Source organism: Camelus ferus, chromosome 32, assembly GCF_009834535.1.
Source record: "Camelus ferus isolate YT-003-E chromosome 32, BCGSAC_Cfer_1.0, whole genome shotgun sequence".
In the NCBI taxonomy this organism is placed as follows: Eukaryota; Metazoa; Chordata; class Mammalia; order Artiodactyla; family Camelidae; genus Camelus; species Camelus ferus.
This window is the reverse complement of record NC_045727.1, coordinates 14,934,634-14,947,388: the sequence shown is the minus strand read 5'-3', so window position 1 is coordinate 14,947,388 and position 12,755 is coordinate 14,934,634. Positions and strand designations below refer to the sequence as shown.

General features: G+C 37.6%; 1 protein-coding gene across 3 annotated transcripts in view; it reads right to left on the bottom strand.

Annotated features, from left to right (window-relative positions):
* Positions 1-12,755, bottom strand: part of TTC28 (tetratricopeptide repeat domain 28) — a 477,930-nt gene that overhangs the window by 235,654 nt on the left and 229,521 nt on the right. For all 3 annotated transcript variants that reach the window (XM_032471879.1, XM_032471880.1, XM_032471881.1), the window contains 2 exons: positions 3,443-3,715; positions 2,447-2,577 (listed from right to left, as the gene is read on the bottom strand). In XM_032471879.1, coding sequence (XP_032327770.1) covers positions 2,447-2,577; positions 3,443-3,715 — 404 coding nt within the window. The remainder of the gene's footprint in view (positions 1-2,446; positions 2,578-3,442; positions 3,716-12,755) is intronic.

Genomic DNA, 12,755 nt, shown 5'->3' with positions numbered 1-12,755 from the left:
GAGCAGACGTCAGACTTAACTGCATTAAATCCCACAAGACTGGCCAACTAAAACTCTGAATCTAAATAAAATACATATTATTGCAATAGCTCCTGTTAGACATATTGTATATTCCTTTAAGTTCTGAACCAATATTAACACCAATCTTAACAACTGATGGTTAGTTTCAGGGATGTAGAAATAAAGATTTCAGTTAATTGCAGGCGGGTAAGAAGCAGCACTCCAATATAACCTTAAAAATTAAGAGAAATGGTAAGAAAATAACATTAAAATTCTCAAGAAAATTAATAGTACCCTACAATTGCCTAGGCAAACACAACAGAAGAGACACAGTGAAAGAAAAGAGAAATTCTATAGATCAGTCTAGAAATCAGGTAAGTATGTTTCAGCAACACAGAGCAGAAGCATGGGCTAGACAGCAGAACATCCCAGAACAGGGCTTCTCCTGTGGTCAAGCTACAGCTAACTGACAACACAGTGGGCTAGAGGGAAGGGGGAACCACCAGAGAAGGCTGTGGAAATTACTAAGGTTTTGATAATCAGAAACTTTGAGGAGAAGATGAATGGAATTTTAAATAGTAAAGGAGAGTCCACAGACCCTTAACTACAGTAGCTGGGCCTTCTCTATCATTAGAGGGGAAAAGGGAAATAGGTTTAAAAATCAGTCTCAGGGTCTCTCACCCTGAGAGAGGATTGTACACGAGGAAAATTTCTCAGCAGGCAGGCTTGTGGACTGCAGAGGCCAGAGGAAGGCAAAGAGAGAGTCTGTGCGGTGGCAACTCTAAGATGGGAAAGTTCTGGGGAGGGAACTGGTACCAGTATTCTTTCAAGGCCCCTTCCATCCTTATAATTCAATGATTTCTTAATAATCCATTGTACAGCAAAGATTTATGAAATCTAGGTAACACAGGCTGTAGAAAGTTACACTATTAAGAAAGGGGAAGGCAGAAAAAATTCTCTTCTCCTTTTTAACATCACAACCCTATTTCCCTAATTAAAATTCTGCCCTATCTAGTAATTGGGCCAACATATACATCTCAAAGATTAGGAAAACAAAATACAAATCCAGCTCTGGACATATATATAGCTATCTGTTCGTTCACTAAGTGGCCCTATCTAGATAGTTATGCTGTTTTAGTTCTTAAAATTGGCTCTCACTGCTCCATGCCATCAGTATATCTGCCTCTAGAAATTGGATCCCTCTTTTCATCCTCTTAAGATTAAGAAATCAGATCATCTGGCTTATAAGAATTCTTTGTAAACTAAGAGTCAAGACACAAAGACAAAAGGGTTGAGGCAACTTTCTTGGGAATAAAACTGTCAGAAGTCCACGGCCTGTGAATGGTCTGTTTTGGTAGCTTTCAAAGGCTTTTTTCGACACCCATGGATGAGAGAGACTCTGTAGAAGTCCAGCCTTCCCAAGGGGAAATTCCAGCATGCCTTGGAGTAAAGGCTTTTTTCTTTCCCAATTCCTTTCTAGTACTTGACTATGTTCTAGAGACAGGAAGATGCCGGGTCATTTGAACAACATAATTAAACTCCATAATGTCCTATAGTGAAATTCTAAGATGTAAATATAACTAAACATATTTCCCAACACACAGATAAATTTATTGTTGCCTCTGTTATTAACCTTCTCCTTCTTATTTATAATATTATATTATTACTACCATTTATGGAATTTCATTATGGAATTTCAGGTACCAAGCTAGGTACTTTACATGTATTATTTATAGTCTTATCACAACTGTGTATAGAATAAATAGAATCATCATTTTCTGAATAAGAAATCACAAGCAAAGAGAAGTTTAAAGTAATAATTTTCCCAAGATCCCAGAGCCACGAAGAACTTGAGCAAGGATTCAAATCTGGATCTATTTCATGAGAAACCCACCCTCTTGTCACTGTGTAGGCACCATCATGTTGCACCTACTGGATATCAAGTTTCAGGGAATATTACATTTCATTTATCTAGAAAAGATTAGAATGATATTTCTTTATCATTACAATTCAGGCCTCTCACCTTAATAAGCTTCTACCACCTGAGTTAAAAATCCACCAAAGAAACAACGTAAAGGATTCACAGTAGTAATACTCCATCTCGGATAAAGCATAATGTACGCTACTTTAATTTAATAAATATATCATGATGACATAGCTCTTTGCTAATTTTACATACGTCTACTCCACAGCACCTTTGAAGAGAATAAGAACAATGCATCTGACCAAGTTGTCAGAGCCTGAGGTCAGGCACCATGTCTTATCTCTTTGTCTCTAAGGACTGTACGTGGCAGATATCCAACATCTGATTGTTGATGAAAGTAAAAGCAATGATTATCAACTTCTGAAAGTAATGTTTTAAGTTACCTAAAACATTTGAACAGCCAAAAAAAAATTGAAAATATATTTCAAGAAACTGCTTTTTGTCTGCAGATAAAATTCCTACCTCTCGATCCTTGAGTTTCATGGCAAGCACCAACTGATGCCTGTGGTTAGTGAGAGCCTCCCGGTAATTTCCTTTGGAGAAGAATGCAGAGCCCAGATTTCCGTGAGCTCGGCATTCTCCAGTCTGGTCACCTGAATTGGGTTTAAAATAAATAAATAAAATTTCTCTAAGTTACAGCATTATTTGTAATATATAATGGTCATCTTAATTTAAAAGCCATAGATCTACTAGCTAAGATTTCACTTGCCTTCTTTTAGAAAAATATTTTCTTCTTCTACAAGACTCTATGTGGGGAGTTATGGTCCTAGAGCGTCCCGGAAATGAGAGGTTAACAAACCAGCTTGACGCAAACCAGCTGCTGTTTGAGTCGCCTCATTGCTTTGGTTCTGAACAACCACCAGCTTGTTGGTTTGGTCTCTTGACTTCAAACCTACCATAACATATTGCTTCTTTACTGGTATGCTGACAACAGACTCACCACATCCCTTCTCTTACTGCAATCCTGCCAGTCCTTGAATAATCACTGCAATGATTTTCATAAACCACCACAGCACAGAGGAGTGAGGTAACTTGCCAAAGGTCACACAGCTAGTAAATGGCAGAGCCAGGATTCTAAATTCAGCAATCTGGCTCCACAGTCCACATCATTAACCACTGCACTATACTGTCTCCTCCAACAAAATGATGGTTCATTCTAATGTAGGCAAAATTAAAATTAAGGTAAAAGATTCACCCACAAATACTATCATTTGGGGTATTAAATCTGTGAGCCCACATCTCTGAGGAGGCAATGAATATGTTAATCCATATCTCTTGGTCATTTGGAAGCCTCGGTACCTCGTTAAGTAAAAATCCCTAAAGACCCGAGTATTCTAAAACAGAGAATGTTCTAGAGATACAACCACTTTTCACTTGCACATGTTATTCCCATTCATGTCAGGTTAACCAGCATTACTTCCTTTCTTGCTGACATTGAGGAGAGAAGCATCACTCTACCTAAGGTCTTGGCTACATCCAAGTCCTGCTGCATGTATCCAGTGCTCTTCTCTGTGTTTCCAAGAGACCAGTAAGCACTGCTCAGGGCAGAGAAAACGGAACCTCTCAGTTTGAGGCTGCAGGTGCCAATCTTCAGAGCGGCTTCTAAGACAACCACAGAGGCCCCATGATGGCCAGCTGTCAGAAGTTCCTGCCCAACCACAGACACGACCACAAAGGGACTCTTGTCCAGTTTCATTTTCTGAAGCTGCTGATAAGTGGGCTCGAGGGAGTCTGAAGAAAAAAGAAAATAAGAGAATGTACGATGGTATACAAAACAATCTTTTCTAATACGTTCTAGAAACAAATGTTTATCATACCTTTTTATGGCCTGTTTCAAGTACAAACTCAACCTTTTAATCTAGCACCACCCTCACTATCCACGTATCCATCTTACTCCGTAACACCAGCCTCAGTCCAGTAATCTCCCTCCCTCACCCTCTCACACGTATGCCACACATCCTCGCCATGGTCCTTCTTTGATCAGGACCCACCCCTTTCCCTGAATGGTTCTGCCCTCTCAAAATATTTCAGGCTTCTCACCCGTGTCCCGCCTCTACTGTATACAGGCACACCTCGGAGATGCTGTGGGTCTGGTTCCAGACCACTGCGATAAAGTGAACATCACAATAAAGAAAATCACATAAAAGTTTTGGTTTCTGTGCAAATCAAAGTTATGTTTATACTATAGTCTATTATATGGTATCTTAAAAAAAACCAATTAATTAAAAAGTATTTGATTGCTAAAAAATACTAACCAACATCTGAGCCTTCAGCGAGTCATTATTCTTTGCAATAGCAACATCAAAAATCACTGATCACAGGTCACCAGAACAGATACAATAATAATGAAAAAGTGTGAAATACTGCGAGAATTACCAAAATGTGACACAGAGACACCAAGTGAGCAAATGCTGTTGGAAAAGTGGCGCCGATAGTCTCACTTGACACAGGTTGCCACAAACCTTCCATTTGTAAAGAAAACAAAAATCAAAACAAACACACACAGTATCTGTGAAGCACAATAAAACGAAACACAGTAAAATGAGGTCTGCCTGCACACTCCCTGGGCCCTCCAGCCCACGCTGATCTTTGTATCTAAACTTCTACTGCATTTTTATAGTTAGTATTGCAGTTTGGCCCTTAACCATTTCAAAGTTGTTCGATGTGTGTTAATTTTTAGCTTCCCAGCTAACTCTGAAGCCCACTCTAGGACTGTTTAATACTTTATTACAACTCCATAGCAACTGGCACAATGTTGGCACTAAATTTTAAAACCTGCCATTTCCACATGGGTGAAAGTCCCTCACACACCTGGCTTCCATGAATGTTTGTTAAACCTGAATCTGAATGACTGATTAATAAATTCCACCTTTTTCCCCGAAGATACAATAAAAGAAGCTCTCCCAATAAAATAACCACCATCCTCACTGGCATCCAAGAGCCCACTGCTGCTTCTGAGACCAGTATGACCACATAAAAAAGTATTATCAATTTTTGCTGTGGTGACAAATGAAAGCATGAAGAAATCATCTGTGTTCACTAAGGTAGGATGAAACACAAAATTAATGTTGATCTCATTTTATTTTCATGTGGTGTTTGGAAAGAACACAGATTAGGGGTCAGGAAGCCACAAGGAGATTTTTTTACATTTGAAGCTATTTTTGAAAGTAAAGGACCTCTAAGCTCCTTCTCCCTCGTCTTTTTTTTTTTTTTAAGACAACTGCAGAGCTAATGACTAACCCTACAATGAGGTAGCACTTATAACACATTTGTTGTTAGCTTTTTTGAAAAACTATTTCATATTACGTGTTCCACTGTGCATATATTAAAAAAAAACTATGAAAGGTTGGTCTCTTTAAATTGTGAATCTCTCAGCCAATAGCACTGCATTAAAATGTAATTTTCACAATTTATGAATTTAAATCAACTATCCACTAAGAAGCTCTCCTCTGAATCAACATTACCACGGAAACCTCAAAACCTACTAGTGCCTAAAGCATTTTTTCCCTTCAATCAGATCACTAAACAGAGAACAAAGAACATTTTTACACCTGTCAAGATGCAAGCAGTGCACAGTACCAGTAAACACTAGCTAACCAATAGGGTTAAATACAGGCACGAGAACCCAGAATTCCTAGAACAGGAAAAGAACAAAGCCATATTAAAACAGCTATGAGCAGAATTTTGGTGGTAACTGCTGAAGGATTTGGCAGCCAGTGATGATCACATTAGCATCCCACTGACCAATTAGCAGAAGCAAAAAATGATAGCATTTTAGGGCTGAAAAGACCTTGAAAGCACTCTTACTTAAGAAACGAAGAATCTGAGTATTTAAGAGATTCATGCAAGGTCAGACAGCTTGGGACAGAGCCAAGACAAGAACCCATTGCAGGGCTCTAAGTCCAGGCTCTCTGAGACTAGACAAAATTCTTAGTTGTTCACACAAGAAAGAAATTCTGGTTGGTTTAAGTAGAAAAGAAATGCACTGAGTGGCTACAGGGAAGGGTGGAAAACCAGAGCTCCTGACCCACAGTCAAAATCATGCCATAAAAGCTACCTGCTAAAGGTAACATAACTGTGGCAACTAAACACAGGACACCAAAATTTGCAATGCTTCCTCCACCACTACCAAATGCCACCCTTGGAAAATGCATATCACTATTGCCACCCGCCACCACCAGGACAAATTCTGTGTATCCCTTCTTCTTTGAGCCTTTAGCTCCTAATTCAAAGGTGGACTTCCAATTATAAAGAAAAAGGGGAAAATTAGGATCTCATGTCTTCATTTTTATAGTGGAGAGCAGGAGGTAGAAGTATAAGAAGGAAACTCCCAGAAGAGAAGAAGATGTTCAGACACTGACAGTTCAAAATGACTGATGGCCAGCAAAGAGTCTACGTTTCAGCTAGTGATTTTTTTAAACCACAGTAACCATGGCTAAGTTCAAAAAGAGAGCCATCCAATGGAGCTTTAAACATAGACAGAAGTAGAAAGAAGAGAGAACACTGCACAAGTAGAAGGCCAAGGGAAATCCCTGGAAGATGCCCAAGAGAAAAAGAAATCTTCACTTGTACAAGTTTTTACTAAATAAAAACAAGAGGCAAAAGGTCAAACTTCCATTTGCAGTATATAGGAAAGAGACTATAAATATTTTAAAAGACAAATTATAATGCAAGCTCATATACAGTATATGTTACATGAGTTTGGAAAAGGGAGTGACCATCAAGGGTAATCAAAAAGCTTCATAAAAGCATAACTTGATTTCTTGAGGAAAGGGTAGGACTTAGACAAATCTTTGCTTTTTTTCTGCTGGTAGAAGGTATTTTAGGCAGAAGGTTTGTCCTAAACAAAGGCACCAGGATAGCTGCATGGAATGATGGTCAGGCCAGCTTAAAGAACCAGAGAATATTTATAAGGAAGGAAGCTGATATGGGATAATGGAGAAAATACTGAGCTTAGGATAAAGAAACCTGAATTTCAAAGCCACATAACCTTATTTTCTCCCTTTATTATATGCATCAGTTATGACTGTGGTATAGTTTACATAAACCCATACATGTTATAAATATGCATATGTCAATATTAAATACAATATGTGTATATACATGTAAAAATATCTATGTGTGCATCTATGCATGTGTAAAGATACATATATATACCACACAAAAAAGTCAATTTCCCCTTACGTAAATTTTAAAAATGCTTTAATGTCAAACTTCTCTGCTTTGGGCTGTAATTATGTCTAACTGGTTCACACTCACTAATCAGAAGATCTGGTTAGCAGCTATATATTCATTTAATAAATATAAGTGGTAGGGTAAGTTTTTTTAATGTATAAAACAATGTATAGGCCGGACTAAGTGATCTCTGAGAATCCTTCCAACTATACCATTCTACGACTCTAATTCCTATTCTAGAAAAAACTTAGGCTGCTGGCAAAAGGAATAACTTTGTGATTTTCTCAGGCTAGGTGGAACAGGGTTTTGGCAGCCTGTAGCTGTTAAGATGTTTTTCTTTCTAGAAACTATACATAATATATAAAATACCCAATGTCAAAACAACTTCATAAGAATGTAAAGGCCCTTTGCAACCATCACTGAACACCAGTTACATGCTTTCAAAACGTAAAGGTTTTAAGAATTTAAGATAAACAAAGTTGTAGTTCCTGACACTTGAAGAGCTTGTAGGAATGTAGTAGAGGCTAATAATAAACACATCATCACACTCAGCTAAAAGATACATTATATTTCATCAGTTCTGAGATGCACATTTATTTACATATTAACATCTCTGAATTTGATGTTTAATACCTTGAACTCAATGGTGCCTCACAGTGATTGGTTATTTCTATGTCCAACTGGGGCTAAAAGAGCTCTTTCAGTTTATATAAAATAAAAAGTGACAAGAAAGAACTATGTTATCATTTCACCATTAGCATTTTCTTTTTTCTTAGTAATTTGTAATATAATGATACAACTTTCAATCCAGACACCTTAGCACTGGTAGGATGCGCTATGGGAGCCCAGAGGAGAAAGGTGCTAAAGTGGCTAACCTACTCAGGTAGGTCTGGGAATGGTTTCTGGAGGTAATGATATCTGAATAGAAACTGAAGATACGGAAAACAGTGTTTTCCAAGAACTGCGGGTAGTTTTAGCTGAGAGTGCCTTGGTGATGAGAATGAAAGAGGGGTAAGATCTTTTATACTAAGGAGGTTGGCCTCTGTCCTGTAGGCAAGGAGGGAAAATGCAGAATTATGAATAAGAGAATGACAGATTACATTTATATTTTAGAAAGTTCATTCTAGAAGGAAAGCAAAGCATAGACTGGTTTGAAAGAGATAAAACCCAGGAAAATCAGTTAGAGGAAAAGTCCTATATTTGCAATGACAAAACAGATGGAGAGCAAGGGATAAACTTTAGACATATTTTAAAATATACAGTATTTTAGGAATAAATGCATTTAACAAGCACGGCATCTTACTCCAAAGGAATGATGCTCCGCTGGCCAAGGTAACTAAAATTTTTACAGACTTCAATCTGTCTCAGGCACTCTGAAGACATTCTGGGGCCTTCCAGGTTATCCTCACAACATTTCACTGGCATACATGACTAAAAAGGCTTCAACTTTCCTAAAAACTTCTTGATACCACTACCAATTATTCTTGGATACAATGTAATACTGAATTGCAAATCCACAAGACTGAAACAATCCTGGAATAAAATCTCCAAAACAGGGATCCAAAGAGGGAACAGCAACTACTGACAAAAGGAGAAAGTAAGCCAAGTATTACGAGGGTAAAGTACTTCCCCAAAACAAAATTTACAGGTAAAGTTCATAATATTTTCTTCATTTTAATTTTTACCTTTTCCTAGGCTAATTCCTTAGATAGGAAACAAAAGTGAAAACCACTGGGCTTGTCACAAAAGGACAAATATTGCATGATTCCACTTACAGGAGGTACCTTGGTGGTTGCCAGGAGCAGGGTTGAGGGGAATGAGGAATTACTGTTTAATGAGTACAAAGTGTCAATTTGGGAAGATGAAAAAGTCCTGGAGAAAGCTGGTGCTGATAGTTACACAGCATTGTAAACATACTTAATACCACTGAACTGTATAACTAAAAATGGTTAATTTTATGTTATGTACATTTTACCACTATTTTTTAAAAAAAACCTTTTGGTTCACCCTAAAAGAAAAACTTAATTCTCCTCAAAAAAACAGAACAAAACAAAACAAAAAAAAACAGAAAAGAAAAGAAAAACAGACAAGGTTTAGCTCTTTGTCTGAATCACTTCACATTTTTCTGGGTTCGTTTGGGTGTTTATTTATATTCTACTTCTTTCCAAAAGGATTTGAAGGCCTTCTATAGAAATAAGGTGGAAAACAGAGAGGTCGGAGTGAGTGGAAAGTAAGGAAAACTCACCACAGAGACCTGTAAGCCCTGGCACACTTCTTAACAGTGGCCGGGACACTGACCTCTAACGCTTCATAGAGGACAAAGCAAAAGAATAAACAATCATTTAAAAACTTTCTAGACCTTTTAGATAAAAATACATTGATGCTCAGGAGAAACACAGTTTTTCCAGGCACAGAGTGCTGATCAAGCGGACCATGTGTCCTGTGCTGTGTTGGTTCCACACCCACATCATAGGTGCAGGAGCAAGCTCACCACGGCTGCTGCCCATCTCCAGAGTGAGGGGAAGGGCATCATACCGCAGGGGGAAGGCGTCCTAAGGGGCCAATGCTTGATTCTCAAAACAACATCAGGAGGTAGATATTATCATATCCCTTTTTTTTTTTTTTTTTAACAGATAAGGGCTGAGGTCTAGAGAAAGGAAGCCACCTTGCTCAGTCAATGGAATAGCAATGACAGGGTTGGAATTAGATTCCAATCATTTGGGGGGAAAGTCTATTTTTTTTAACATAACAATGCAGAAACAGGCCATCTGTGAAAAGTGACGGCCACCTAAAAGAGAATCAGAAAAGAGTTACCAAGGGTGGACAATCAGATAAATAAGAGGTGAGCCCCAGCGTGACCCTGAGAGAAACGTTTAAACATTCAACAACCATTTTCCACCAGTTTTCCATAAAATCTGCTTCCTAGGTCGTCTAAAGCTGGTAGAAACACCACGACAGGTGATAGCCCATAAGCGTAATAGTCTTTAGATTACCGAATTAACAAGAGGAGAGAAAATATACACAAGAGAACCCTTAGCAAGAAACAGCCCTGGCATCTTCAGAGGAACAAATAAAGGTAAAATCAATCTCACGTTGTAATGATATTATTAAATCTGTGGTTGGCAGTAGTACTATGCTACACAATCCAAATTTGCATAAACATTTATAAGACACAATGAACTGAAACTGCTAAAAGACTATTAAAAAGGAGAAATGGATAAACAGTAAAAGGATAATTTGAAAAGTCATGAAAAAGTCTCATTTATATTAATACTTATTTGTATACCTTTATAAATGATTTAAGGAAAATACACTACATATAGTGATGCAAATATATCCACAGGAGAAGTAGATTAATTGATATCTCACTGGTAAGCATGAATGAAACCACAAAAATAAAGACTTAATTCAGTTAGCAATATAGGTAACAACAATATGAAAAAAAAAATCAAGTAAGTTTCAGTGTGGATAAATATATTTATTTGGGGATAAGGGTTTATTAATACAGATTAGTCCTACCTTAAAAAAAAATCTTGAAACTTCCCAAAAAGGCCAAACCCCAGGAACACTACACCATGGGAGCTTTGTTTGCTTACAGAAGTGCCTGGACCAGGGACTTCCTCTGCGGCATTTAAGAATTACAAAACAAGAACAATTGACACAACAGACGAGACCTCTATATAGCAGTGACCCAGACTGCACACCTACACAACAATGGCAGAAACTGAGAACACTGCAGGAGACTAAAATAAACAGTGGGTAAAAAACTGGGCAGCAAATGATGACAGATTTTGTGAATTACAACCATATGACAAAAAGAGAGGTCACTGAGATGTGAGATGATACAGAGAACAACATTCTGCAAAGCAAGTCTTTCCATAAGATGTTGATAAGAAAAGCTCCCCTGGAATAGATACAGTGGTAAAGGCAATGCCAAAAATAAATAAGTTAAATTGATTTAAGAAAAGAGAAGAAAATACTGAAGTGCTCCAGGCACCTGTAAGATGCAGTTTTCTCCAGGGTCACCCTTAGGTCCCTCAGTGTAAGATGGGAAAGAACATGGCACAGAAAACCCTAAGGGTGACAGCAGAACTGAGCTATTTCTTGCAGTGCAGAAAAGATTGCTTATATTTATCTAAACAAACTGCTTCAAAGGCAAAATGGTAAGTATGATTCTGCTGATCTCAACATATTCACTCCAATATTCTAAGGCGGCAGCAGCAGAAACACCTCAGAATAAAGAAGGGACATCTTCATGAACTAAATAAAAAACATTCCATGTAAATTCCTTGCAGAGGGGTATAGGGAGAGAATGAGAAAATACTAGAAAAATGGAAAGGAGAGACAGATTGATTTTGTTGTTGTTGTTGTCCATTTCCCCCACCCCCACCAAGCCCTGGAGCTCCAAAGTGCATCTGCTCTGAGTCAGAGTTTATTAACAGCAGGTCCCCCAGTGGGAGAAGCCATTAGGTTCCTGCAGCAAAAACTCAGCTTTGTATGGGGTTATAAAATCGCAAGAAGAGAGGTTTCCTTACCACTTTTTTCTAAAACATGAAATCTTTGACTTTCAGGAAAGTATGTTTTTATAGCTATGAATTACTCAGAGACCATATGAGTACCATTTAGTTCATCAAAATTTTACTTAGCACATATTTTGAGCCAAGTACCATACTATCCAGTATATTAAAATTATCTAATGCTGCAAACATTTTCAAAATTAGATATAATGTCTAATGATACTACCATCAAAATTCTTAGGTTCATTAAGAAATGTACCACTTCAGAGACAAAAACAGAGTTTTTCTTGACATAAACTAATTATTATGGAACATCGTTAGCTGTCTACTGTTTGCCATCAATATGCCTTAGTGTCTCCATCACTCTGCAAAGAAGACAACTGGTGTACACATTCAGTCCAATTTTCCCAAGAACTCATTCCTCAAAAATCAATGTTCCTCAAAGGGAAGCCAGTCTGGTTTGCACTTTAGAACACCTTCGACCTCCACAGTACTACTGTCAATCTAGTGTTTTCCCACTAGACTGACTGGTATAAAATAATAGTAACAGGAGAAAATCATGTATCTGTTTCTGTCTCTTTCCTTTTAATTCAACATAATCTTTGAATGCTTTTCTGGAAAATGTTAGACACATCCTACAGTTAGATCCATATTTCCTCTTATGAAATATTAGAATGTCTAATGTCTTCTATTATTTGATTATTTCTAGATGGCATATTGGTCCCACAGATCAATTTACTACTAGAAGTGTTATGGTTTACAGATACAAAATCTTAACTACAAAAAAATAAGAATTCTTCAGGTAACCTTGAAATCCAGAGAAAAGTTGATTCATTTACCCAGTAATATAGTTAGTTCATGAAAAATTCAAAAATATAACTGAGGTCCACAAACTTCCAGGCCAGTGGCCTTACCACCATCCTATTCTGCCTCATTAATATCAGCTACTGACAGTGATTCTTGGTCATGTTTTGTCTAAAATACTCAGTCTTAGCTAATTTGATAACCTATCTATTCTCAATGCCTGAGTCTAAAGTCTTCAAAGGCTAGAAATGTTCTACTTTAAATTAGTGTCAGAC